This window comes from Macaca fascicularis, chromosome 8 (assembly GCF_037993035.2).
Source record: "Macaca fascicularis isolate 582-1 chromosome 8, T2T-MFA8v1.1".
Lineage (NCBI taxonomy): Eukaryota > Metazoa > Chordata > Mammalia > Primates > Cercopithecidae > Macaca > Macaca fascicularis.
In genome coordinates, this window is record NC_088382.1 from 99477012 (window position 1) to 99502473 (window position 25462).

A 25462-nucleotide genomic window follows, 5' to 3' on the forward strand; every position below is an offset into this window, starting at 1 on the left:
TGCTTATTCATTTTGTGGAAAACACACTAAAACGACAATTTATCAATTGTGAATGCATCACATACTGCAAAATATACTGGGTTAAGGATCCAGTTGTGAATCTGCTATATACTGGAAAATGTACTGGATTAAGGATCAGAAAAACCCAGATTTTAATTCTTGTTCTGACAGTAATTAACTCTGTGATCAAGTCACAAAATCTCTTCAGTCCTCATTTTTGTCACTTGCATAGTAAGAATTTTAAATTACTATTTCTAAGTTCTAGTCTAGCTGTAAAATTATTTATATGATAATTTAATTACTATTCCCTCTATAAAGACTAGCAAATATTGAAGATTAATCTGTCCTTTTTATTCCCTGAAAATATTATTTCTTTATTCTGAGGTTTGTGTAGGTCAGCTTGTTGTGTAACAAAAAACAACCTTGGAATCTCCATAGCTTATGAAATAAACATTTATTTCTCATTCACATTAAATATTAGTTGCTGTAGCCCTTCTTAGTTCGGCTAGGTTTTGCTCAGCTCTGCTTTACAAATATTCTGTTTACCAAATCCAATCATATGGCCAAGCCCAGAATTAATGAGGTGAGGATATAAACTCCTTCCATAGGAACAGACAAGTCTGGCAATGGTTTGGGATATATATATTCCTTTTACAGAAAGGGGGATAAGACATTATTCCTAAAATTTTAATATTCACTTATTTTCTTTTAGTTAGTTTTAGATGTAAGTAATATGCTGAATCGTAATATATTTCTAATGAATGCAATCTATTTGTTTTGACAGATGTCACCAATCCTTTGCAGATAATGTATAGTGTGTCACAAGGACATCGACCTGTTATTAATGAAGAAAGTTTGCCATATGATATACCTCACCGAGCACATATGATCTCTCTAATAGAAAGTGGATGGGCACAAAATCCAGATGAAAGACCATCTTTCTTAAGTGAGTATATAGTTTTAACATGGACTCTTTGAATTACAGAATTAGTTAATATACTGTGAATAAAATATTCCTTGAAAAATTGTGCAAATTAGATGACTAGCTAGAAGTTGTTTAAATTATTTTCCGACTTATCATAGCATTTATATATGAGTAACTCCTTCTAGAGCAGAACTGAGAATTCCTAACAAAAAAGAGAAATTGTGTGATAGGAGTAACAATTTCCTTCATATATTTAACAAATATGTCTTGAACCCCTACCATGCGCTGTGTATATACTGGAGTAAGCCCTGGGAACAGAGTAGTAAAGAAGACAAACTTTCTGTAGCTAGTTCATATTCTAGTTGAGAAGGCAGAGTGAAAACAAATAAATAAGCAAGACACAGATTGTGACAGTCTTATTAGGAAATAAGCAAGGTAATAGACTAATTAAGGGAGGGAAACAAAGGCCTTTTTCTAGGAGCGAGCATTTGAGGTGAGATTTGAAGCTTGAAAAAGAGCCAGTCATTCAAATGCTGAAGAAAAAGTATTCAGCCAAACAAAACAGCAAGCATAAAGGCTCTGAGCCTAGAAGAGAAAAAGTTTTATATTCTCAAGAAACAGTGAGAAGGCCTGTGTAGCTAGAATATAGTAGGCAAGGAAAGGAATTAGATGATATTGGAGAGGTAAGAGAGAGGCTATTGGCCATCATTAAAAGGTTAGATTTTTATTCCAAGTGGAATGGAAAGCCATTAAAGTATGTTTTGCAGGGAAGTGACATGATCTGATAAGAAGTATAGGTGAAATTCTTACTGCTCTGTGGAAAGTTGATTGGAGAAAGGCAAAAGTAGAAGCAAAGAGGCTAGGAAAGAAACTTTCAGGAATTTTCTAATTGAGGTGGAAATTCTGAAGATAGAAGAGTTACAGAATTAAGATAGTATTTCAGAGGTAGAATGGATCAGACATCCAAATGTAAATGTAGGAGAAAATCTTCATGACCTAGGGTTAGGCAGAATCTTTAAATATGACATCAAAAATAAATAGGATTCATTAAAAAATTTATAATCAGACTTTGAAAACATTGGAAACTTTTACACTTCAAAAGGTCCTATTGAGAAAAGAGACAGCCAGGCGTTTAGTGTCCACGACTTTAGTCCCAGTTACTTAGGAGGCTGAGGCAGGAGGATCACTTGAGCCCAGGAGTTTGAGGATGTATCATAATAGTGCACTGTGATCGTGCCTGTGAAAAGCTACTGCACTCCAACCTGGGCAACATAGCAAGACCTCATTTCCAAAAAGGAAAAAAAAAGCAGAACCACAGACTGGGAGAACATATTTGCATAACATGTATCTGCTAAAGGGCTTGATTCTGGAATATATAAAAAACCCTGACAAGTCAATAATAGGACAGATAGCCCTATTTTAAAATGAGTAAAAGATCTGAATTTCACCAAGGGAGATATACAAATAGCTAAAAAGCACATAAAATGATGCTTAATATTATTAGTCATTTGGAAATGCAAATTAAAACTGCAATGAGTTACCACTTTATACCCACAAAAATAGCTATAATTAAAGACAGAAAATAACAAGTGTTGACAGTGATGTGGCAAAACCAAAATCCTTATACATTGTTAGTGGGAATATAAAATGATACTGCCTCTTTGGAAAACAGTTTGGCAGTTTCTTAAAAATGAAAGATAAATTTACCATACAACCAAGCAATCCACTAACAGGTAACCCAAGATAAATGAAAACATGTGTTCACACAGAGACTTGTATGTGATTAGTGATAGGAGCATTGTTTATAACAGCCAGCAAGTAGAAACAGTCATAATTACTGTTGCTACTACTACAACAATACATGAATCTGTTGTTCCAGGAAGAGTCCAGGATCCTAATATAAAATTGAACATCACTAACATATTGGTAGTCTGGACTGGTTCATCTAAGAAGGTAATGTAGATAGCAAAGAGGGACCCATAGTAGAGCTCTGAGGCATTCCAGCACTTAGAAATGGAGAAGAGGAAGAAGAAAAAGAGACTGAGGAAGAGAGGACAGTAGAGAGTATAGTCTTTGTGTCTTGGAAGTCAAGGAGGGGTATAGTCAGACATGTCTAATCTGCCAGGAGGCCAAATGAGACAAGCAGGATTTTCCAACATTGTCATCACCAGTAATCCAAACAAATGGAGTTTTAATAGAGATATGAAAACAGAAGACTGATGTACATTTTAAAAAAAAAGAAAGAAGTGAAGCCAAATATGGACAATTCCAGCAAGATGCTTGGCTCTGAACAGAAGCAGAAAAAAATGAGGTGATAGCTAAAGGATGATATGGGGTCAAAATTTTTTCCTATGGCCAGGCACAGTGGCCCATGCCTGTAATCCCAGCACTTTGGGAGACCAAGGCAGAGGGATTACTTGAGTTCTGGAGTTCGAGACCAGCCTAGGCAGCACAGCAAGACCTTGTCTCAACTAAAAAAAATTTAAAAATTAGCCAGACATGGTGCATTGCCTGTAATCCCAGCTACTTGGGAGACTGAGGCAGGAGGATTGCTTGAGCCCAAAATGTTGAGGCTGCAGTGAGCTATGATTGTGCCACTACACTTGCACTCCAGCCTAGGTGACAAAGCAAAATGCTGTTTCTTTAAAAAAAAAAACAAAAAATCCTGGAGAAAGGTAAGAAACAGTAATAGAATATGTGTTTGATGGTCAAATGATCCAGTAGAGAGTCAGAGATTGTCAGTGCAAGAGCTGAGAGAGAGTATCAGAAACAGAATGCTGGAGAGGTAGAGGAAATGGTATTCAGAATGCAAATGATACTGTTTACATTTGTATGAGTATATGGACACTTTTTTCTACTGTAAGAGAAATGAGGTTGGAGAGATGGATACAAGTACAATAAGTTTGTAGATCTGGTTGTAGGACCCTGAAGGAATTCCCTCTCATGGCTTCTGTTTTCTCAGTGTAGTGTGAGAGCAGATGATCAGCTAGCTCAAAGGAAACATGGAGGATGGGATGTAAGAGGTTGAAAAGGGGAAGATAAAATACAATGGTCTTACCCCTGCTTTCCCTTTCTAAGTTCAGAATATATTAAGAAAAAGATGAGGAAGAAAGACAGATGGTGGTCAAAATATCAGTTTCATTACTGATAAAGCTAATTGGAGAATGTACCTTTAGATCTGCAGCCAAATGGGCTTAGTAGCATTTTACCCCTACAGTTGATAGCTTTACCAGCCCACCACAGGCCTCACCCTGCTTCTACATAGGGAAGCAGAAAATGTATGCATTCTTTAGGCAAGCTGACTTTTAAAAGAAGGAGAAAACTGCAAAGGAACCAGATAAGCATGCTGAGTTTTTCTCCAAGATTAACAAATGAGGTAAGTCTGAGGGGCAGAAAGAAGATGGAAGAATTCCTCCTATACTTCTCCTTCCTGAGGATTGAACTGGAAATATCATCTTCCTGTTGGAAACATGAAGAAAAGGACTTAAGCGTCTCCTCCAGCAGTACAAGATAATCATGTAAGACAGCAATTCTCAAACTTTTAGATCTCAATACTCTTCAAAATCATTGAGGACCTCAAAGAGCTTTTGTATATGTGGGTCATATCTATTAGCATTTACTGTATTAGAAATTAAAACCAAGGAATTTTAAAATGTAGGAATATACAACACGTTCCATTGTCTGTTGAAGCAGTGTTCTTATCACACCTTACTTATGGGCCTCTGGATAAATGTACTATATACTCGTTTGGGGATGACAGTAAACAGGGAAAATAATGTCGTAGTACTAGTTACTTTGAATATAGTTTTGACTTCATGAACCCTCAGAACCACCCCCCCACCCCCAGGGGTCCCTAGGCCACACTTTAAGAACCACTTATCTATGAGAACAGTAGATGTATTTGGGAAGCAAAATAGGATTGCTGAGAAGTAGTATTTAGTGTTTAGTTTGGGCAGTTAATCTAGAGAAACTAGTGACCCCACTTCTGGTCAAGATGGAGTAACAGGGGCCAATTTGCCCTCCTGCCTGAAACAACCAAAAAACCTAGACAAAATATGTGAAAGAGTGGTTTTTAAGACACTAAATATCAGGAAACAAAGAACAGCAATCTCTGATGGACGGGAAACAAATGAAGTCAGCCTTCCGATTGCCCAGCTTCCTGCCTTGAGAGTTTCTAGATGCAGCATGGGGAGAGGAAACTGAGGTGGAACCCAGCTGACACTCAGGGTCTAGGAGACAGGGATGACAGTGTGGGTAGACCAAGGCAGATAGACTTCATAGGACATCGCACCGGAAGGGAAAAGGTACACAGAGGAAGAGCCCCAGAGATTTGCAGAGGGTTCCTCTCAAGTATTCAGTGGAGCACTGATCAGTACAGCGTGGATAAGTCAGTAAGCCAAAAGCCAAAATCTTCAATAAGCATAGGAGAAAAGCAGAAGTTTGCAGAGAAGTGTTGCCCAATGGCATGAACTTTAGAGGATCTAGAATTTTCACAGAAAGAAGAAATTACTATTTGGAAATGGCAAAGAGAGGACAACAGAGATATGTACCCTTCCTCATAGCTCTGGAAAGAAAGAAAGATAAAATATGAACCCATTACCTTAGCAAATTTTGATTTGTAAATACAATACTGATGAACAATGGATATAAGTATTGAATGAAAAATACAATGCATTGCTTTTTTTAGTAATGAGAACTCAGTTTATTTTTAGACTGTCTAACTAATATTGCCTATAAACATATCCAGCCTTATATCTGACAGTACGGTGTGAGTGTGTGTGTGTGTGTGTGTGTGTGTGTGTGTGTGTGTGTGTGTATTTAATTTATCACATTTCTTACAAAGTACTGTTGTCTGCCTTAGACATTTTTCATTTATAGCCTTTGGGATGCTACTGGTTTTGTTGTTATTGTTAGGTTTTGGACTTTGTTTTTAAATGGAAGCACAACTTTTTTTTCCTAGGATGACAGCTTCCTATTTTCAGTGGGAAGGTACCGTCATTGATTTATAAACACACTACTGCCCTATACAGCCCGTCAGTTTTATTTTAAGGCTCTGGTGTATATTGGAATGGTGAAAAGCAAGTTCTGGGAACCTGAAAGGGAAAGGAAGAATAAAAAATCAATAATAGGGAAAGTTTAAGTGTATTCAATAAAGAAATTCTGTCAATACGACCAAATGGAAGAACAAGAAATTACAAAGGATTTCTAGATACCAGAGTAAGCACAAGATGCCTACTTTTGGATAAACCTACTGAAAAGAAATGAAAAGTTCACAATGAAAGAAATTTTGGTAAAAAAATAAAGGAAGCTTGAAAAACTAAAAGCAAGCTATATTTTTCCTTTTTTAAAAAAAATATAGGTTAACTGAATTAAGGAAAGGAGGAAGATCAGTAAACCTTTGTTGAAAAAGTGACTAGAGAATATACATTCTGAAAATGGATTTAACTGTTCAATTAATGTACATATTAAATGGCAAAGTAACACAGTAGCAGAGAGGAATCATAAATATTCTGTTTTTCAAAAGCCTATCAAAGTATAGTTTACTTAACCTTAAAATTTATCTATTCTAAGTATACATTCATTGACTTTTTAGTATTAATAATTTTAGTTTGCAGCCATTACTATAATCCAATTTTAAAGTATTTCCATCAACCCCCACAAAATCCCTCATAACTATTTACAGTCACTGCCTGTTCTCATCACTAACCCTACGTAACCAGTAATCTATTCTCTGTCTTTCTAGATTTGCTTTTTCTTGATATTTCATATAAATGGAATGATAACAATGTGTGGTCCTTTTGCATCTGGCTCTTTTCACACTTAGCATAATGTTTTTCAAGTTCATCCAGGTTTCAGCATGAATCATAGTTCGGTAATTTATTGTTGAATAATACTTCATCGTATGGATGTATCACATTTTGTTGATCCATTAGCCAGTTGATGAACATTTTGATTGTTTCTACTTGTTGCCTATGTGAATAATGTTGCTATGACTGTTCACATAAAAGTCTGTGAACATATGTTTTCATTTCTCTTGGTTAATTATCTGTGAGTAGAATTGCTGGGCTACATGATAAATTTATCTTTAATTTTTAAGAAACTGCCAAACCGTTTTCCAGAGTAGCTACTTTATTCCCACCAGCAATGTGGGAATTTCTCCACATTTTCTCCACATCACTGTCAACACTTCTTACTTTCTTTTTAATTATATTTTAGTGAGTATGGAGTGATGTCTCATTGCAGTTTTAAAGTGCCTTTTCTTATGATGTTAAGCATCTTTTCATGTGCTTCTTGAAGACATTTGTATATCTCCTTTAGTGAAATTCAAATCTTTTACTTGTTTTTTAATTTTGCTATTTTTCCTATTATTGTCATGGGTCTATATTTATTGTAGATACAAACCCTTTAGCAGATACATGATATGGAAATATAGTGTACAAGATTGCAGCTTATCTTTTTATTTTTTCTTAATACTGTCTTGAAGTGCAAAAGTGTTCAAATTTTTTGAAGTCCAGTTTTCAGGTTTTTTGTTTGTTTGTTTGTTTTGTTTTTGAGATGGAGTCTTGCTCTGTTGCCCAGGCTGGAATGCAGTGGTGCAATCTTGGCTCACTGCAAGCTCCACCTCCTGGGTTCACGCCATTCTTCTGCCCCAGCCTTCTGAGTAGCTGGGACTATAGGTGCCCGCCACCATGCCCTGCTAATTTATTTTTTTATTTTTTTATTTTTTTGTATTTTTAGTAGAGATGGGGTTTCACTGTGTTAGCCAGGATGGTCTCAATCTCCTGACCTCGTGATCTGCCCGCCTCGGCCTCCCAAAGTACTGGGTTTACAGGCATGAGCCACCACACCCGGCCCAATTTTTAGGTTTTTTTAACAGATTTCATTTTTGATGTCATATCTAAGAACTCTGCCTAACCCAAGATCATGAGGATTTTCTCCTATGTTTACATTTAGGTGTGGGGTCCATTTCAAGTTAGTTTTTATGCGTAGTGTGATATAAGTATCTAAATTTATCTGTTTCCAGGTGTATATCCAACTGTTTTAGCATCATTTGTTGAAAAGGCTATCCTATCCTTTCCCCATTGAATTGGCTTAGCACATTTGTCCAAAAACAGTTTTTTTAGGTTCTCAACCCTATTCCATTGTTGCTTATGTCTATCTTTATGTCAGTAATAAAAGCTCATAAAACAGCTGAATGTCATCACTTTGGGAAGAACTGACTTGAGGCCTTGTACGTTAAATGTTAGCATTTCACTTTAATAATTAGAAGCAATCTGAATTCAACCTATATTTTTTTTCTCTTATGTAGAATGTTTAATAGAACTTGAACCAGTTTTGAGAACATTTGAAGAAATAACTTTTCTTGAAGCTGTTATTCAGCTAAAGAAAACAAAGGTAAATTGCCAAATGGAATGCTGGAAATTAGAAATTTAAACAACTATACATTATTCATGGAGTTTTTTAGTTAAGTGTAGTTTTTAATATATATACTTTTCACAGATATAAGCTACAGTTTTGGAGTGAGAAAATTTACCAGAGACTATCAATACTACTTTTCCTTTGTCACCAAAAGCTTTTGTATTTCATTCAAATGGCCACCTTCAGATTTTAAAGACATTTCCAGGACCAGGCGTGGTGACTCACACCTGTAATCCCAGCACTTTGGAAGGCCAAGGCGAGTGAATCACTTGAGCCCAGGAGTTTGAGACCAGCTGGGCCACATAGCAGGACCCTACCTTTATTTAAAATGTAAAAAAAGAAAAAAAAAAAAAAAAGACATTTCCAGAACCCTTATATATCAGACGTAAATTTAAAAATGAATAATCACAGCCAGTTGTTTACAATGAATGCACTGAGCCATTAGAGGCATTTGTTTGTTTTTTAATGTACATTTATTTTCCTAAAGTTGTAATGCCTAGAGAATTATAGATGTCAGGGTTCTCGCACTTCTCTTTTAATTTAATGCACATTTTTTTCTGACATTCCTTGCCAAGTTTAACTGTAGAATTTTTATTATATTTGAGACCAAAGTGTGTTTGTTTTTTCATTTTTCCTCTCAAACACTTCATGTTTTATAGACCAAGGTAGCAGTAACAGTTGATATGAATTACCTGGGAGAGCTGTGTTATTTACTCACTCTGATTCTTGTGGGTTGGAACAATTGAAGGGACTATTACTGCAGGGTTGTTTTTTTTTTTTTTTCAATATTACTCAAAATTGTTTAAAAAGCAAAGCAACCACGGTTCATTAAGGCAAGTGCTAAACTATGCTTACTTTGCCCTAACGAACTGTGGTTTGTTAGGAGATGTGGGTTTCATTAAATTGTAGTTAATATACAATATAAAAACCAGCCGTTAGCCAAACTCGTGGGGTATGAACAAGCAAAATCTACAATTTTTATAACCAAGTGATATTGCTTGCCCCTTGTGGCTTGCTGGATCTAGTGACATAACCCTTGGTTTCAAAGGGAAATGCATAAAGGAAGGAACTAAAGAGGAACTGTGTTTTCGTTCTTTTAATAACTTGTCACTGGCTCCACCACTTCTGAGTAGGTAGTGTTTTCCAGAGGATACCAATTTCTCTATTCCTTAATAGAGTCAAAAATTTTTTTTAGTTTGTAAAGATGGGGTGTCCCTCTGTAACCCAGGCTGGAGTGCCGTGACAGGATCATAGCTCACTGCAACCTCGAAGTGCTGGGCTCAAGCAATCCTCCTACCTCAGCGTCTCGTCTCCAGTAGCTTGAAACTACAGGCATGGGCTACCACACTCAGCTACTTTTTAAGTTGCCATATTTTTTCCACTTAGGATTGTTCTTTTTAAAAAAAAAAATCTTGTATCGATTCTGTGATACTTATAGGGCAAGAATATCATCTGATTTTTATAGATGAGATAACTAAGGTATAATAGTCTTCCCTTATCCATGGGAGATACATTCCAAGACCCCAGTAAATGCCTGAAACCATGGGTAACACTGAACCCTATGTATACTGTACATACATACCTATGACATAGACATATATACTTTTCCTATACATATATACCTATGATAAGGTTTAATTTATAAGATAGGCACAGTAATACATTAACAATAACTGACAATAAAATAGAACAATTCTAACAATATTCCAGCATCACTATTCTTGCACTTTGGGCCATTAGTACTAAGAGTTGATTAATTAGTAATGAGTTACTTGACCGGCCTAGGCAATGTGGCAAAACCCCATCTCTACAAAAAATACAAAAAAAAAAAAAAAGCTGGGTGTGGTGGCACATGCCTGTAGTCCTAGCTACTCAGGGCTGAGAAAGGAGGATCACTTGAACCCAGGAGGCAGAGGCTATAGTGAGCTGGCACTCCAGCCAGGGTGACAGAGTGAGACCGTGTCTCAAAAAAAGAAAGAGTTCCTTGAGTTCAAGCACTGTGATCCTGACAGTTGTTCTGATACTGACAGGGTGGTAGCTTATACAGCATGGATATGCTGGACAAAGGGATGATTCACATCCTGGGTGGAATGGAGCTGTAGGGTATGATGTTTCATCATACTACTTAGAACTGAATGTGATTTAAAACTTATGAGTTGTTTATTTCTAGAATTTTACATTTAATATTTCGAAACCACAGTTGAGCAGGGTAATAGAAACTGTGAAAAGTGAAACCAAGATAAGATGGGGACTACCGTATAGGGAAGTTAGTCACTTATGTACACCTCACACAGTAAGCTAATGTCAGGGCCAACAGTGGAACACAAATTAAATAAGATTCTTCATAAAGAAATTTCTGAGCTAGGTGTGATGGTACATGCCTATAGTCCCAGTTACTCTGAAAGCTGAAGCAGGAGGATCGCTTGAGCCCAGGAGTTCCAGTCCAACCTGGGCAACATACCAAGACCCTGTCTCTTAAGAAAACAAATTTCTGAAAGCCAAGATTAGTAGGGAAATTTGTTTTGAGTTTCCTACATTTTTTCAGCTCTTGGAAGTAGCTCCCATAATTTATGTTTTCCTAGGTAATTGGCTTCTATATCTTGAATAATAAACACTGAACAAAAATAGGTTTTTTTCAACTCATTTCTTCTTAGGGACTGATTCACTAGTTCACAAGTAATTTGAATTATCATAACTGATCATTTATGAAAAAGTGTTACTAATTCAAGGATATTGCATTATCAGAAATGTTTTGGCAAATTTTATAAGCACAGAAAAACCTTACATAACAGAGACAAAACCAAAAACTCATTTTAAAGGGTCATATAACAGTATATTTATAGATGTTTTTTGAACTGCTGTGTATAAAGCCCTGTGCTAGGTACATTATATACACAGATGAATAGGAGTAATTTCCTCCTGAAGTTCCTTAGCCATGTAAATGGAGCATGCAGTCATAAATGTGCATAATGGATGGCTGGGTGTGAATTCACCAGTTTCCAAATTCTGAAGAATAGTTGGCATTATGATGGTCTGGGGAAGAAAATGATTGATAGGTTTTTAAATCACTGAATAGTGATGGAAACTAATCCAAGTCTAGCTTATATAGACAGGAATAAATCACTTAATTTTAACACAAAAGAATAGTATTTAAGTAAATCATCTACTCAGCAGCTACCATTTATTGAATGCTTACAAGTAATGTTAGGGCCTTTTTGCATATATTACTTTTCATTTTCCTTACAGTAATCCTTCAAAATAGGTATTTTTATCTCCAGTGTACAGATAAGTAAACTGAGATTAAATCTAATGTCCCACATCAAACAGATGTGGGAATCTAAATCACATCTGATTGGCTCCATGGCCCTGCCATTCCATTATTGACACTCTACCTCCTTTACTTAGTCTAAGCCTCAATCTCTTAACTATAAAATGAAAATAATAATACTTACAGGCACAGTGCCTAAAATGTGGTAAATACTTTATTATAGATAGACATACAATCACACTCCCAAAAATTTATTAAGTACCTAGTTTATACCAGTTATTTCGTATTTATAAGCTCAATCTCTAGAACCATCCTGCATGTAGGTATTATTAGATTTTAAGGATGAAGCTCTGAGACACTGAGAGAAGGTAACCAATTAATATTAGGTAAGATTCAAAGTCTGTGTTTCTAAAGTTATTTCCCTTGTTCTACACTGTCTCTTCCTTCAGTTATATGTTATATTCCCAACTCTTTATATTTTCTTGCCATGTATTTTGCACAAACATATAAAATGTGTTAATTAGATTGTATTTTACTTCTATAATTTCCTAATCACCTCCAGTTAAAGTGTATATGCATTTATGTATTCATTCCAGTTACAGAGTGTTTCAAGTACCACTCACCTATGTGACAAGAAGAAAATGGAATTATCTCTAAACATACCTGTAAATCATGGTCCACAAGAGGTAAAAAAAAAAAAAAAAAAAGTTACATTAAACTCAAAATGTGAGAAGAATTTGAAAAAATCATTTGGTCTAAGCCGTTCTTTTATAGAAGGAAAACTAAAGCCCAGGTAGCTTTTAGGATTTGTTTGGTAGCTCATGGCAATCTCCAACTTGAAACCCAGCTCTACTGATTCTCAGTTCATTTTTCATCCCATCAAATCACAATTATTGCTTTTTTGTTTGGCATTGAGTTCTGTCGCTGTCATTGGTTTATACAATAAATGACGTCCCAGGGTAGTATGTAGGTAAATCATTGATTACAGTTTTAACACTATATTTATGCTACCTTGTTCTTACCTCTTATCATAATTAATGAGAGGCTAACATTGCTGCCCAAGAAGAAAGATTTCTTTAGTAGCATTCAGTCAGACTTTTATTAGTCTGAATTAGTAATTTCTTTTAAGAATGTATATGTATGTTCATTTTACAGAATCAGAAAAGTAACATAGATTGAGCATCCCTAATCCAAAAATCCAAAGTGCTCTACAATCCAAAACTTTGAAGACCAACATGATGCCGCAAGTGGAAAATTCCACACTTGTGTTAGTCTGTTTAGTGTTGCTATAACGAAATACCTGAGACTAGGTAATTTATAAAGAAAAGAGGTTTATTTGGCTCACAATTCTGGTAGCCAGAAAGTTCAGGATTGGGCAGCTGAATCTGATGAGGGCCTTAGGCTGTTTGCACTCATGTTGGAAAGTAGAAGAGGAGCAAGCTATGCAGAGAAATCACATGGTGAGACAGGATGCAGGAGAGTGAAAATGAGGAAGTCAGGGTCTTTAACAGCTTGCTCTCTCAGGAATCCATTCACCACTTATAGAATGGCACCAAGCTATTCATGAAGGATCTTCCCCCATGACCCAAACACCTCCCATTGAGCCTCACCTCCGAACACCACCACATTGGGGATCAAATTTCAACATGAGATTTAGTGGGGACAAATAAACCATATGAAACCATAGCAACATCTGACCTCATATGATGGGTTGCAGTCAAAACACTGTTTCACAGGTGGGCACAGTGGCTCAAGTCTGTAATCCCAGAACTTTGGGAGGCCAAGGTGGGTGGATCACTTGAGGTCAGGAGTTCGAGACCAGCTGGCCAACATGGCAAAACCCCATCTCTACTAAACATACTGGGCATTGGTGGCCCATGCCTGTAATCCCAGCTACTCGGGGGGTTGAGGCAGGAGAATTATTTAAGCGAGCCAAGATTGCACCACTGCAGTCCACCCTGGGTGACTCCATCTCAAAAAAAAAAAATTTTGTTTCAGGCACAAAATTATTTTAAAATATTGAATTAAGTTACCTTCAGGCTGTGTGTATAATGTATATATGAAACATAAATGAATTTTATATTTAGACTTGAGTCCCATCCCCAAGATATCTCATTATATATATACAAATATTCCAAAATCTGAAAAAAAGCCCAAAATTCCAAACACATCTGGTTCCAAGCATTTCAGATAAGGGATATTCAACCTGTAGTATCTTCAAAACTAACCTTAAAAATAGTACATCACTTTTTTAATCACTTGATGTACAGTATTTCATTTGATCCTTGAGCCCATTCGTGCATATTTTTAAATAGACAGTGCGGATAATACAGCCCAAAACCTGAGAGCCAGAGAGTTTAAATGCCTTACTGAAAGTTAGCTAGTAATTCCATGACAGAGCTAGGAGTAGAGTTCTCCATTACTTTTTCCATGGCTTCCTGTGCCTCCATGTGGAAGGAACCTGAGGTGCTGAGAACAGGCATTTCTAAATCTGTAGGAGACCAGACTTGCAGATACCAAATTTCTCATTCACTATTCTAGTTACTGACCACAGCCTCTGAGATCATGTAGAAAATACTGAAAAAAATAATTATTCTGATGTCACATTATTCCCCTATTTCCCCCATTTGTGTTAATTAAGAAAATAAGTTTATCTTTGTGGTTATTTTATAGATGTATGTGTTTCTTTAATTTTGTAAAGTATAATTTTTAGTACTTTTGTAGGCTGGGCACAATGGCTCACACCTGTAATCCCAGCACTTTATGTGGCCAAGGCTGGTGGATCACTTGATTGCAGGAGTTTGAGACCAACCTGGGCAACGTAGCGAAACCCCATTTCTACAAAGAATACAAAATTTAGCGTGGTGTGGTGGTGTGTACCTATAATCCCAGCTATTCAGGAGGCTAAGATGGGAGGTTCACCTGAGTTCAGGAGGGCAGGGCTGCAGTAAGCCTAGGTTGTGCCACTGCACTCCAGACTGGGCAACAGAGTGAGACCCTGCCTCAAAAAAAAAAAAAATTAGTAGTTTTTATCTTCATTTGTGATAAGCCACAAACAAGAACTATTTAGAAATTAAAGCTCTATAATTTTTATTAACCTAAACCCTTTATTTTCTATTTACTTTAGGAATCATGTGGATCCTCTCAGCTCCATGAAAATAGTGGTTCTCATGAAACTTCAAGGTCCCTGCCAGTTCCTCAAGACAATGATTTTTTATCTAGTATGTAAATTTTCCAAACATTATTTACTTGCAAGTCTTCCATTTTCTTTCAAGATCATATTTCTGGCAAGCAGTCATGATTTCTATGGAACTTTAATTTGCATTTATAACTCATGTTTTAAAGTGACAGAGTCTAAAGATATGAAAAAATAGTAGTGTGATATTCAACAAATACATTTAAGTTTTAAGGCATTATGTTTGGCCAGGTGCAGTGGTTCACACCTATAATCCCAGCATGTTGGGTGGCCAAGGTGGGCAGATCACCTGAGGTCAGGAGTTCGAGACCAGCCTGGCTAACATGGTGAAATCCCATCTCTACTAAAAATACAAAAATTAGCCAATCATAGTGGTGGGTACCCATAGTCTCAGCTACTTCGGAGGCTGACACGGAAAGATTGCTTGAACCCGGGAGGGAGGTTGCAGTGAGCCGAGATTGCACCACCGCACTCCATCCTGGGTGACAGAGTAAGACTCTATGTCAAAAAATAAACTTTTTAAAAAAGGCATTATGTTAGACACTGCCAGAAAATGTCCACAAAAAAAATTTCTTATAAGAAAAAGAAGTGTTTCTAAATAACTATTATATGAGATGGAAAGTGATATAAGAGAGACATAGATCTAGAGCTATGGTAGTATGGGAAGAGTAACACTGTACAAAGGACTTGCACAACAACTTTGTGAGAGAAATGTCCTCATTTTACAGATTTAAGGACTCTGGATCACATAGCTAGTAGCTGGCACATCTCAGACTTTTGATAAATATTATCGTGTCACTCTACTGTACCATGTTGTCATCATGAAATTATTTCTGGCTGAAGGCTGGATCTGTAATAACAAAGGATAGGCATTCCAGGGAAAAGGAACAACATACATACAGGTACAGAAGCAAGAACATACAGAGAACAGTGAGTAATTTGGTTTAGCTAGTAAAGAAGATGAATGAAAGAAGATAAAAGCTAAGTAGATTGGAGTCATATCATCAGGAATTCTAACCTTCAGCTAAACTATTTGGACTTTTTTACTTGAGTAGGAAGCAACTATTGCAATTTTTTGAGCAAGGCAGTGACATAAAATTTTTTACTTTGGGAAGATTCATTCTGGCTGGAATGTGTAGGATATTTTGAAAGGAAAAGGAAACTTGAGATGGCGAGATCAGTTAGGAGACTATTACTGTAGTACCCATGAGAGATTATTAAGAACCGATATAGAGTGAAAGAAAGGAGGAGTGGTATATGAGATGTTATAGACAACTAGATGATAGGACTTTGTAACTTTTCACTTATAGGAGCGATGAGAGAAAAAAGCGGTAAAGCCAAATAAATTGTTAAGCCTAGGGACTGGGAGAATGTTGGTGCCATTAAAAGAAATAAAAGTTAAAACAGGTTGCGTGCGGTGGCTCACACATGTAATCCCAGAATTTTGCAAGGCCAAGGTGGGCAAATCACTTGAGGCCAGGAGTTCAAGACCAGCCTGGCCAACATGGCAAAACCCCATCTCTACTAAAAATACAAAAAAATTAGTGGGTATGATGGTGCACACCTGTAATCCCAGCTCCTCGGGAGGCTGAGGCACAAGAAACGCTTGAACCCAGGAGGCAGGGGTTGCACTGAGCTGAGATTGCGCCACTGCACTCCAGCCTGAGTGACAGAGCAAGACTCTGTCTCAATTAAAAAAAAAGAAGAAGAAGTTAAAACAAGTTTTAGAGTTAAGAAACATTACACTTTCAATGTTTTTTGTTTTTTGTTTTTAATTTGAGGTACTAGGAGCACACAAAGGGTTGATGTCCAGAGGGCTTTTGAAAATATAAGATTAAGGTTCACAGCTGGGTGTGTTGGCTCACAACTGTAATCCTAGAACTTTGGTAGGCTGAGACGGGCGGATCACCTGAGGTCAGGAGTTCGAGACCAGCCTGGCCAACATGGTGAAATCCCATCTCTACTAAAAATACAGAAATTAGCCAGTTGTGGTAGCATGGAACTGTAATCCCAGCTACTTGAGAGGCTGAGGCAGGAGAATCTCTTGAACCTGGGAGGTGGAGGTTGCAGTGAGCTGAGATCGCAACCATTGCACTCCAGCCTGGGTGACAAACTCCAAAAAATTAAAAATGGGGGGGGAGGGAGGGAGGGAGGGAGGGAGGGAAGGAAGGAAGGAAGGAAGGAAGGAAGGAAGGAAGGAAGGAAGGAAGGAAGGAGGGAGGGAGGGAGGGAGGGAGGGAGGGAGGGAGGGAGGGAGGGAAGGAAGGAAGGAAGGAAGGAAGGAGGGAGGGAGGGAGGGAAGGAAGGGAGGAAGGAAAAGAAAGAATATATAAGGCAAAAGTTCAATGAAGACAGAAAATGTAATTGTGTGGATTGGGGAATAGAGGGGATGATTAAGTCCCTGAGGCTGAGTGGGATTCCCAGAAGAGAAAGTAGAAAGACAGACATCATATATAGATTTAGAGAACATACTTAAACTTCAGAAGGAGTAAGAAGACACAGGAAAAATATGGGACTTTGTGAAGAAGTAAAATTCTATGATTTATAATTTACATAGGACAGACAATTGCTGACAGAAATTGTAGTGAAAGCATTCCATATAAACCCTTTTTTGTTTTAAGAAATATCTACTTGCAGAATTAGGTTTCTGAACTAGCCTTAATATTAGTGGAAACTAAAGACATTGGAGCCTACCTTCTGTCTGCTCAGATGTTGACATGTTAGCCAATAGGAACTTCTAAGGCATATTCCACCTCTAATGAAGATGTTGTATTTTGTAGGAAAAACTCAACACTGTTCTTTTATGATGCTGCATCGCTGTCCTGGAAATCACAGTTGGGACAGCACCATTTCTGCGTCTCAAAGGGCTGCATTCTGTGATCACAAGACCACTCCATGCTCTTCAGCAACAATAAATCCACTCTCAACTGCAGGAAACTCAGGTAAATATTTACTGTGAAACACCTTGTAAGTGATGCCATTTAGCTTACATATTTATGTTCAGTGGGTTTACCATACAGTGAGATTTATTTGTCTTTATTTCCTCAATATGATAAATACATACCTTCTTAAGTAGGAAAACAAATCCCAGGAGATGGGAACGATGACATGGCCCACATGGTGTTCTGTGAACATCTAAATAGGGAGGCAGTACTAAGAGGAGGTATTAACATATTACTAATTAACAAATTTGCAGGTATCTTTTATATTTGAAACAAAATGGACATTAAACAAAACTGAACAAATCCTAGAAGATGGGAATGACGACATAAAGTGGTTTTTGCCCCAAGATTTATACCATATAAAAAGGCAGTGCCTTTTCTGGGGAGTGAGGGGGAGATAGCCCAAATCTCTGAGTGTTTCCTGAAAAATGATAGCATTCCCCCAAATACTGGTGTTCCATATTGGCACAATCATAGGAAAATTAGGTTTTATGCTTTATTGATTTTTCATGGAATTTTACTTATTGCTATGTATCTGTCCTCACCTTTTAAATATTCATTCCTTGCTCTTTTTCAGAACGTCTGCAGCCTGGTGTCGCCCAGCAGTGGATCCAGAGCAAAAGGGAAGACATTGTGAACCAAATGACAGAAGCCTGCCTTAACCAGTCGCTAGATGCCCTTCTGTCCAGGGACTTGATCATGAAAGAGGACTATGAACTTATTAGTACCAAGCCTACAAGGACCTCAAAAGTCAGACAATTACTAGACACTACTGACATCCAAGGAGAAGAATTTGCCAAAGTTATAGTTCAAAAGTTGAAAGATAATAAACAAATGGGTCTTCAGCCTTACCCGGAAATACTTGTGGTTTCTAGATCACCATCTTTAAATTTACTTCAAAATAAAAGCGTGTAAGTGACTGTTTTTCAAGAAGAAAAGTCGTTTTATAAAAGGATATTTATATCTCTGTTGCTTTGACTTTTTTTTTAATATAAAATCCGTGAGTATTAAAAGCTTTATTGAAAGTTCTTCTTTGGGTAAATATTAGTCTCCCTCCATGACACTGCAGTATTTTTTATTAATTAATACAAGTAAAAAGTTTGAATTTTGCTACATAGTTCAATTTTTTATGTCTCTTGTTAACAGAAACCACTTTTAAAGGGTAATAATTATTATTCTTTTTCATAACAGTGCCTTAAGGTATGATGTATTTCTGATAGAAGCCATTTTCACATTCATGTTCTTCGTGGATTATTTGTTACTCGTCTAAGATGCAATTTGATTTTATGAAGTATATACCGTTTTACCCACCAGAAACAGTACAGAATCTCTGCCCTAAAATCCCAGGCTTAATTGCTCTACAAAGGCTTATTAATTTAAAACTCCATTAATAGGATTACATTTTAAAGTTTTATTTATAAATTCCCTTTAAAAAAGATATTTCAAAGGTAAAACAATACAATATAAAGAAAAAATAAATATATTAATACCGGCTGTCTGTCTCCATTTTTAACCTCAGCCTTCCCTACTGTCACCAACAACCAAGCTAAATAAAGTTAACAGCCTGATGTTTATCCTTCTGTCCCTTTCTTCCTGCTTCTATTTAGAACATATGCTCATTTGGGAAAGGATCTTTTCTGCATATTATTATTATAATAATACATCATACTGCAACCTGCTTTTTGCATTTAATAGTACAGCCTTCCAGATCAGATATGGCTCTAACTTACTCTTTTTACTTGCTGCCTAATACCCACACTGTTTTTATTTTCTTAACTTGTCCGTATCAAATTTAGCCCAAACAATAAAAGTACAGTGTGAGCACTTTTTTGGTTAATGGGTTATATTACTATATGAGAACTTACAAGGAATAATAGCCGTTATCTGAAACCGCATAGCAAAGTCAGCAGAAAGTGAGATACAGAGTAAATTTGAAAAGATGAACTTTCAAGAAGCAACAGACCCAAACCTGAAAAAAGTTTGAATAAAAGAAATTAGATGGCATTGAGGCAATTAAATATTTTATTAGAAATATAAGTATTTTAATCTACATTTTAGCGCTTGACATTAACTTGTAGCTCTTACTGTGCCTTTCAGAAATATGGAAATCTATTAATTTCCATATTTGGAAATTAAATGAAAACTGAACACATGAGTTATCTATTAAATTTTAAAAAGCATTAAGATACAAATTTTATTTGTGAAGTAAAAAATAGAGATAAAAATTCTTTTACAAGCTTTCCCTTTTCTCTATACATACTCTAAAAAGAAATTATTTTGAATATCGATGGCCTCAAATTGACTTTTATACTGATTTCATGAGGTATATCTGGATTGATAAAATGAACTTTGCCCTGTTTTTTAATTCTCTGCAAAGATCTAAAAACTCATAGTCTGTGTGCTTTATGGCTATGTGCTTATAGCCACTTTCTCCCACACTTTACTGTATGGAAGATACACGTGTAGTCATCCATCATCACAGCTATGCAAACTTTTTCTGCATAAATAATAAAATGTTAATAAGAAGATGTCAGGGATTAAGATGAATCTGCAATGAGCTCTCATCATCTCTTCATGGGATTGTTACAATCTCAGCAGTTGGTTTTTATTATAACCCCTATTTAGTAACTGCTACTTAGGGGAAGATGAGACAGATTATGCTGAGTATGACTAGTTAGTGTACAACAGGGTCTGGCATAGAGTAGGCACTTTCTGAATAACTCTTTAATGAACAGTGTAATGGAATGAAAAAACAGAGAAGGGGAGATGTTTCCTTTAAATCTTATTTCCCAAAATGTAGTGCAAGCACAGCTAGTAGTAAGTGGGATTATTTTAGGTCATATGTAGGCTTACCACAAAATGGCATCTGAGTCACTTAGTAAAGGACATTCTTTTCCATTCTTTTTTGAGCCTTATAATTAAATAAAGGAGAATATCTCAATTTTTGTGCTAACATCTTTTTATCCCTCTTGTTAACAAAATGAGAATAGGCTTTAGGCTCAGAACTTCAGAAACAATATTAGCAAGAATTTTATAGGTTTTTTATTACATTTTATTTGAAATTTATACTTCTACATATGACAAGTAATAGTTTTCTGTTTTTACTAAAGTTTTATTTCATAATATTTAAATAAAGACAATTTAAGTACTATTAAGTAAATTATAATGCAGATAGGACGTGAATGTGCCAACAATCATAGAAGTAGTAAGAAAATGACAGATTAAAATTCAGTCGCTCCAGGAAGAGACCTAGTAATTTATTTTTTAACTAGCTAGTATTAGATAATGCTAGAGGTGTCATTCCTTGCAGTGGATTTTAAGACAGTGCTACCCAGAAGTACAGTCCACAGACTGGCTACATTTAGCATCACCCGTAGCACGTTAGAAATGAAACTTCATGACTCCTATCTCAGACCGACTGAATCAATCTCTGGGGGTGAGGTCTAGGAATCTGTTTTAACAAACTCTCCAAGTGATTTTTACTCATGGTAAAGTTGAAGACCCTTTATTTTAAGAAATACTATAGATTTGTACATAAAATAATTTCTCTCTAGGTTCACAGATGTGTTTTCATGAAGTCTGATAGCCACATGCCTTCAGAATGTATACGCTGAGATGATGTTTGATTACAAAATTTTACTTTTGTTTTGCATCCAATTTGAATTCCCAAAACAATTTTAACATGCTTTGAATTCTGGAAAGATAGCTTCACTTAAACATGAAAATCATGGCCAAGCGCGGTGGCTCACGCCTGCAATCCCAGCACTTTGGGAGGCGGAGGCGGATGGATCACAAGGTCGGGAGATCGAGACCACGCTGACAAACACGGTGAAACCCCGTCTCTACTAAAAAATACAAAAAATTAGCCGGGCATGGTGGCGGGCGCCTGTAGTCCCAGTTACTTGGGAGGCTGAGGCAGGAGAATGGCGTGAACCCGGGAGGCGGAGCTTGCAGTGAGCCAAGATCATGCCACTGCACTCCAGCCTGGGCGACAGAGCGAGACTCCAGTCTCAAAAAAACAAAAACAAAAACAAAAACAAACCATGAAAATCAGATCACTATATTAGAATCTACAACTCAGTTCTTTAGGGAAGAACTTCAGAAGGGGCAAATGCTTGAATTATGACAGCAGTAGAGCTGAGCTGATATAAGAGGATCAATACAAGAAGCGAGACTAAATTATGCTGAAAGTCATACTAAAGAAATTTGCATAACTATGAAAGATTTGGATGTTGCAGCAGTTGTGTCAAGCCGTGGGGGCTGTTTTTTATTTCTCTCTACCATTAATCTGCCTACCCTCAGCCCCTTCAAATACTTAATTTATGAAGAAAAAAATATGGCCAACTGGGAGAGAAGGAAAATCAGTAAACGTTCATATTTAGCCATTCTCACAAACATGTTTCGGCCAGGCGCGGTGGCTCACGCCTGTAATCTAAGCACTTTGGGAGGCCGAGGCGGGTGGATCACCTGAGGGCAGGAATTCGAGACCAGCCTGGCCAACATGGCGAGACCCCGTCTCTACTAAAAATACAAAAATTAGCTGGCAGAGGCCTGTAATCCCAGCTACTTGGGAGGCTGAGGAAGGACAATCACTTGAACCTCAGAGGCAGAGGTTGTAGTGAGCTGTGATTGCACCATTGCATTCTAGCCTAGGAGACGAGCGAAATTCCATCTCAACAACAACAACAACAAAAGTAATGTGTTTCTTCAAAATTGTGCCTCCCATCTCCCACACAGCCTAGTTCTCAAATTACCTGTTGCTTTTTCTCTCTCCACTGGATCATTTCTTTTCAAACACCCAGATTTCCTTTAAAAACAAAATTTCTTTACTTACCCTATCTATCCTTTTTCATTCTTTTCAAGGAGTTTATTCTACACGACCTGTATTTTGTTACCTATTTCTTTGTTTAAAATTTGATGTCATGTACTTAACGAATGGGTTGAAAGGAACAAGTGTGCATCTGATGCTTCAAAATCCTCTACCCGAAAGATGTTAATAGACGCTTATCTCATGAGTAAACACTTCCATACATAAAGGGGGAAGCTTATTAGTACTATCCATACTTTTTTTTTTTTTTTTGAGATAGAGTCTCACTCTGTCACCCAGGCTGAAGTGCAGTGTTACTATCTCAGCTCACTGCAACCTCTGCCCCTCCAGGATTCAAGCGATTCTTCTGCTTCAGCCTCCCGAGTAGCTGGGATTACAGGTGTCTGCCACCACTCCCAGCTAATTTTTGTATTTTTGGTAGAGACGGGGTTTCACCATCTCGGCCAGGCCGGTCTTGAACTCCTGACCTCGTGATCCACCTGCCTCAGCTTCCCAAAGTGCTGGAATTACAGGTGTGAGCCACCGCGCCTGGCCAGTACTATCCATACTTTCATACACTGATTTAAAAATTGATTTCCAGCCAGGCACAGTGGCTCACGCCTGTAATCCTAGCACTTTGGGAGGCCGAGGCAGCTGGATCACGAGGTCAGGAGGTCGAGACTATCCTGGCCAACATGGCGAAACCCCGTCTCTACCAAAAATACAAAAATTAGCCGGGCCTGGTGGCATGCGCCTGTAGTCCCAGCTACTCAGGAGGCTGAGGCAGAAGAATCTCTTGAACCCAGGAGGCAGAGGTTGCAGTGAGCTGAGATCGCGCCACTGCACTCCAGCCTGGGCAACAGAGCGAGATTCCATCTCAAAATAAATAAATAAATAAATAATAAAAATAAAAATGGATTTCCCTGTAGTATGTATCAACTCGTCCTGATTCCAAACCTTAGAATATTTTATAGGGTAAATCTAATCCCTCTTCTATGACAGTATCTTATATATTTCCAAGGAGTTCTTTTATTTCTGGTGATTTTTTTTTTTCTGCTTCAGAAGAATTCCTACTTTCTTCAGTGGTTATTTAAGAGGCATGGTCTATATTCCTCTCAAAGTATGGTAGCCACAACTAAACACGGTGCTCCTACTCAGGTCTTGCCAGCACAGTTAGGATATCTGCTCCGTTATACTTAAATAAAATGCTAACGGACCATTTTATAGTAGTCACATGTTATTGTCAAATTAATATTTAACTACCAGCTAACAAATTCTTCATCTGTACACCTGTGTTGTTTTGCCTTATTTCTCCACTTTTCAAAGAGGTAAATTGAATTTTTAGGCTCATATATAACAGTTTGCCTTTATCTCTTTTTTTTTTTTTTTTTTTTTTTTGAGATGGAGTCTCGCTCTGTCACCAGGCTGGAGTGCAGTGGCATGATCTCAGCTCACTGCAACCTCAGCCTCCTGGGTTCAAGCGATTCTCCTGCCTCAGCCTCCCAAGTAGCTGGGATTACAGACAGGTGCCACCACGTCCGGCTAATTTTTGTATTTTTAGTAGAGATGGGGTTTCACCATGTTGGCCAGGATGGTCTCGATCTCTTGACCTCATGATCCTCCCTCCTCGGCCTCCCAAAGTGCAAAGTGCTGGGATTACAGACGTGAGCCACAGTGCCTGGCCTATCTCTTTTTTTCTAATTCATCCCTAGTTCCAGTCATTCAATACATTTTTTTATCCCTAAATCTGGAATCTTCCAGCTTGTCATCCACAAATTTGACAAACTTGCTTTTTATAGTTTCATCCAGGTTACTAATTAAAAATGTCGATTGTGCTGAGCCATCCAAGCATGAAGTTTGCAAAATACCACAAGCCTTCTTCCCTTCAACTTGACAAAGCTCATAACTATTTAAGTACAATCATTAATCACTAATGAATATAATTCGAATATTTTAAAGTGGTTCCTTTTTTAACATAAAAAATATGGAATCTACAAATTTAGCCTACATGGTCTCTATTTCTGGGCAGTTTTGAACACAAAGAATTGGCTTGTGTTTTCATTGACAATGTGTGTTTCAATGTAAATCCACTTTTTTGCTACAAGTACATTCAATTATTAAAATGGGGAATGCCTCTTCTCTTAAAATATTATATGGGCATTGTTCAGGCTCTGCTTATAAAATCTGGTGCAAGACACTCTCTGCCTACCAAAATCCCATGATTTAGGATGCCAACCACATAAAGAACCTCCAAATTCAACATCTGAAAAAAAAAATACTAAGAAAATGAAAGACTAGACAGAAGATAATTTTAAAATATTTATATAATAACGTTAGAGAGACTTGAGAAAGTTGTCTTCAAAACTAGAAGAAATTATTAAAAAATAGGAACAACTAATGATCTAGAAACATTTAAACTATTATTCTCATAACAATAACACAGAACCCGTCTATTCTTGAAAACTGTCCTTTTTCTCACCAGGACTCCTAACCTGGGAGTTTGTTAGGGTAGATAACCAGTCCAAGTCTCTACCTTCCAAATCTTTGGTTGATTCCTTTTTGGATGTATTTAGCAACCCTGAGCAAACAAGGAAGCTACCAACAAAATAACTGAAAGTACTTTTCATTGCTAGTTTGAAGTCTCCTCCCCTCACTAAACACATGTTGCTGAGCTTTTGCCTTGTCACTTCTTCCTTCCCACTGTGACTGATGAACTCCTCATCATATTAAGAGATGCTTAGGGCTGGCAGGGTGCCCATCACCTTTGTTTCCACCAGTGCCCGTTAGTGGAATGGTACAAAGTCTAAAGGGGCAAGAAAAAAATTTTTTGAAAAATTAACTCTTTAGTGTTTTGGGCACAGCCTGATCACAAACACATGAGATATATTTCGCATAGGCCTCCCGA

At 37.2% G+C, this 25462-nt stretch overlaps 2 protein-coding genes across 9 annotated transcripts in view; one reads left to right on the plus strand and one right to left on the minus strand.

Annotated features, from left to right (window-relative positions):
- The window catches only part of RIPK2 (receptor interacting serine/threonine kinase 2), a 37394-nt gene extending 18150 nt beyond the window's left edge, over nt 1–19244 (plus strand). For 3 of the 8 annotated variants that reach the window (XM_015455011.4, XM_005563661.4, XM_045399169.2), the window contains 6 exons: nt 785–946; nt 8235–8320; nt 12209–12298; nt 14740–14833; nt 17589–17750; nt 18328–19244. In XM_015455011.4, coding sequence (XP_015310497.3) covers nt 785–946; nt 8235–8320; nt 12209–12298; nt 14740–14833; nt 17589–17750; nt 18328–18665 — 932 coding nt within the window. In that variant the 3' untranslated portion in view covers nt 18666–19244. Of the gene's footprint in view, nt 1–784; nt 947–4218; nt 6202–8234; nt 8321–12208; nt 12299–14739; nt 14835–17588; nt 17751–18327 lie in introns of those variants that run through there. The other 5 variants (XR_012416491.1, XM_015455010.3, XR_012416492.1 and 2 more) reach the window with 5 other exon arrangements.
- The window catches only part of LOC141407494 (uncharacterized), a 137135-nt gene that overhangs the window by 11546 nt on the left and 100127 nt on the right, over nt 1–25462 (minus strand). The window contains exon 7 of the mRNA XM_073999929.1: nt 17873–17943. The gene's annotated coding sequence lies outside the window, so the exon portion shown is untranslated. The remainder of the gene's footprint in view (nt 1–17872; nt 17944–25462) is intronic.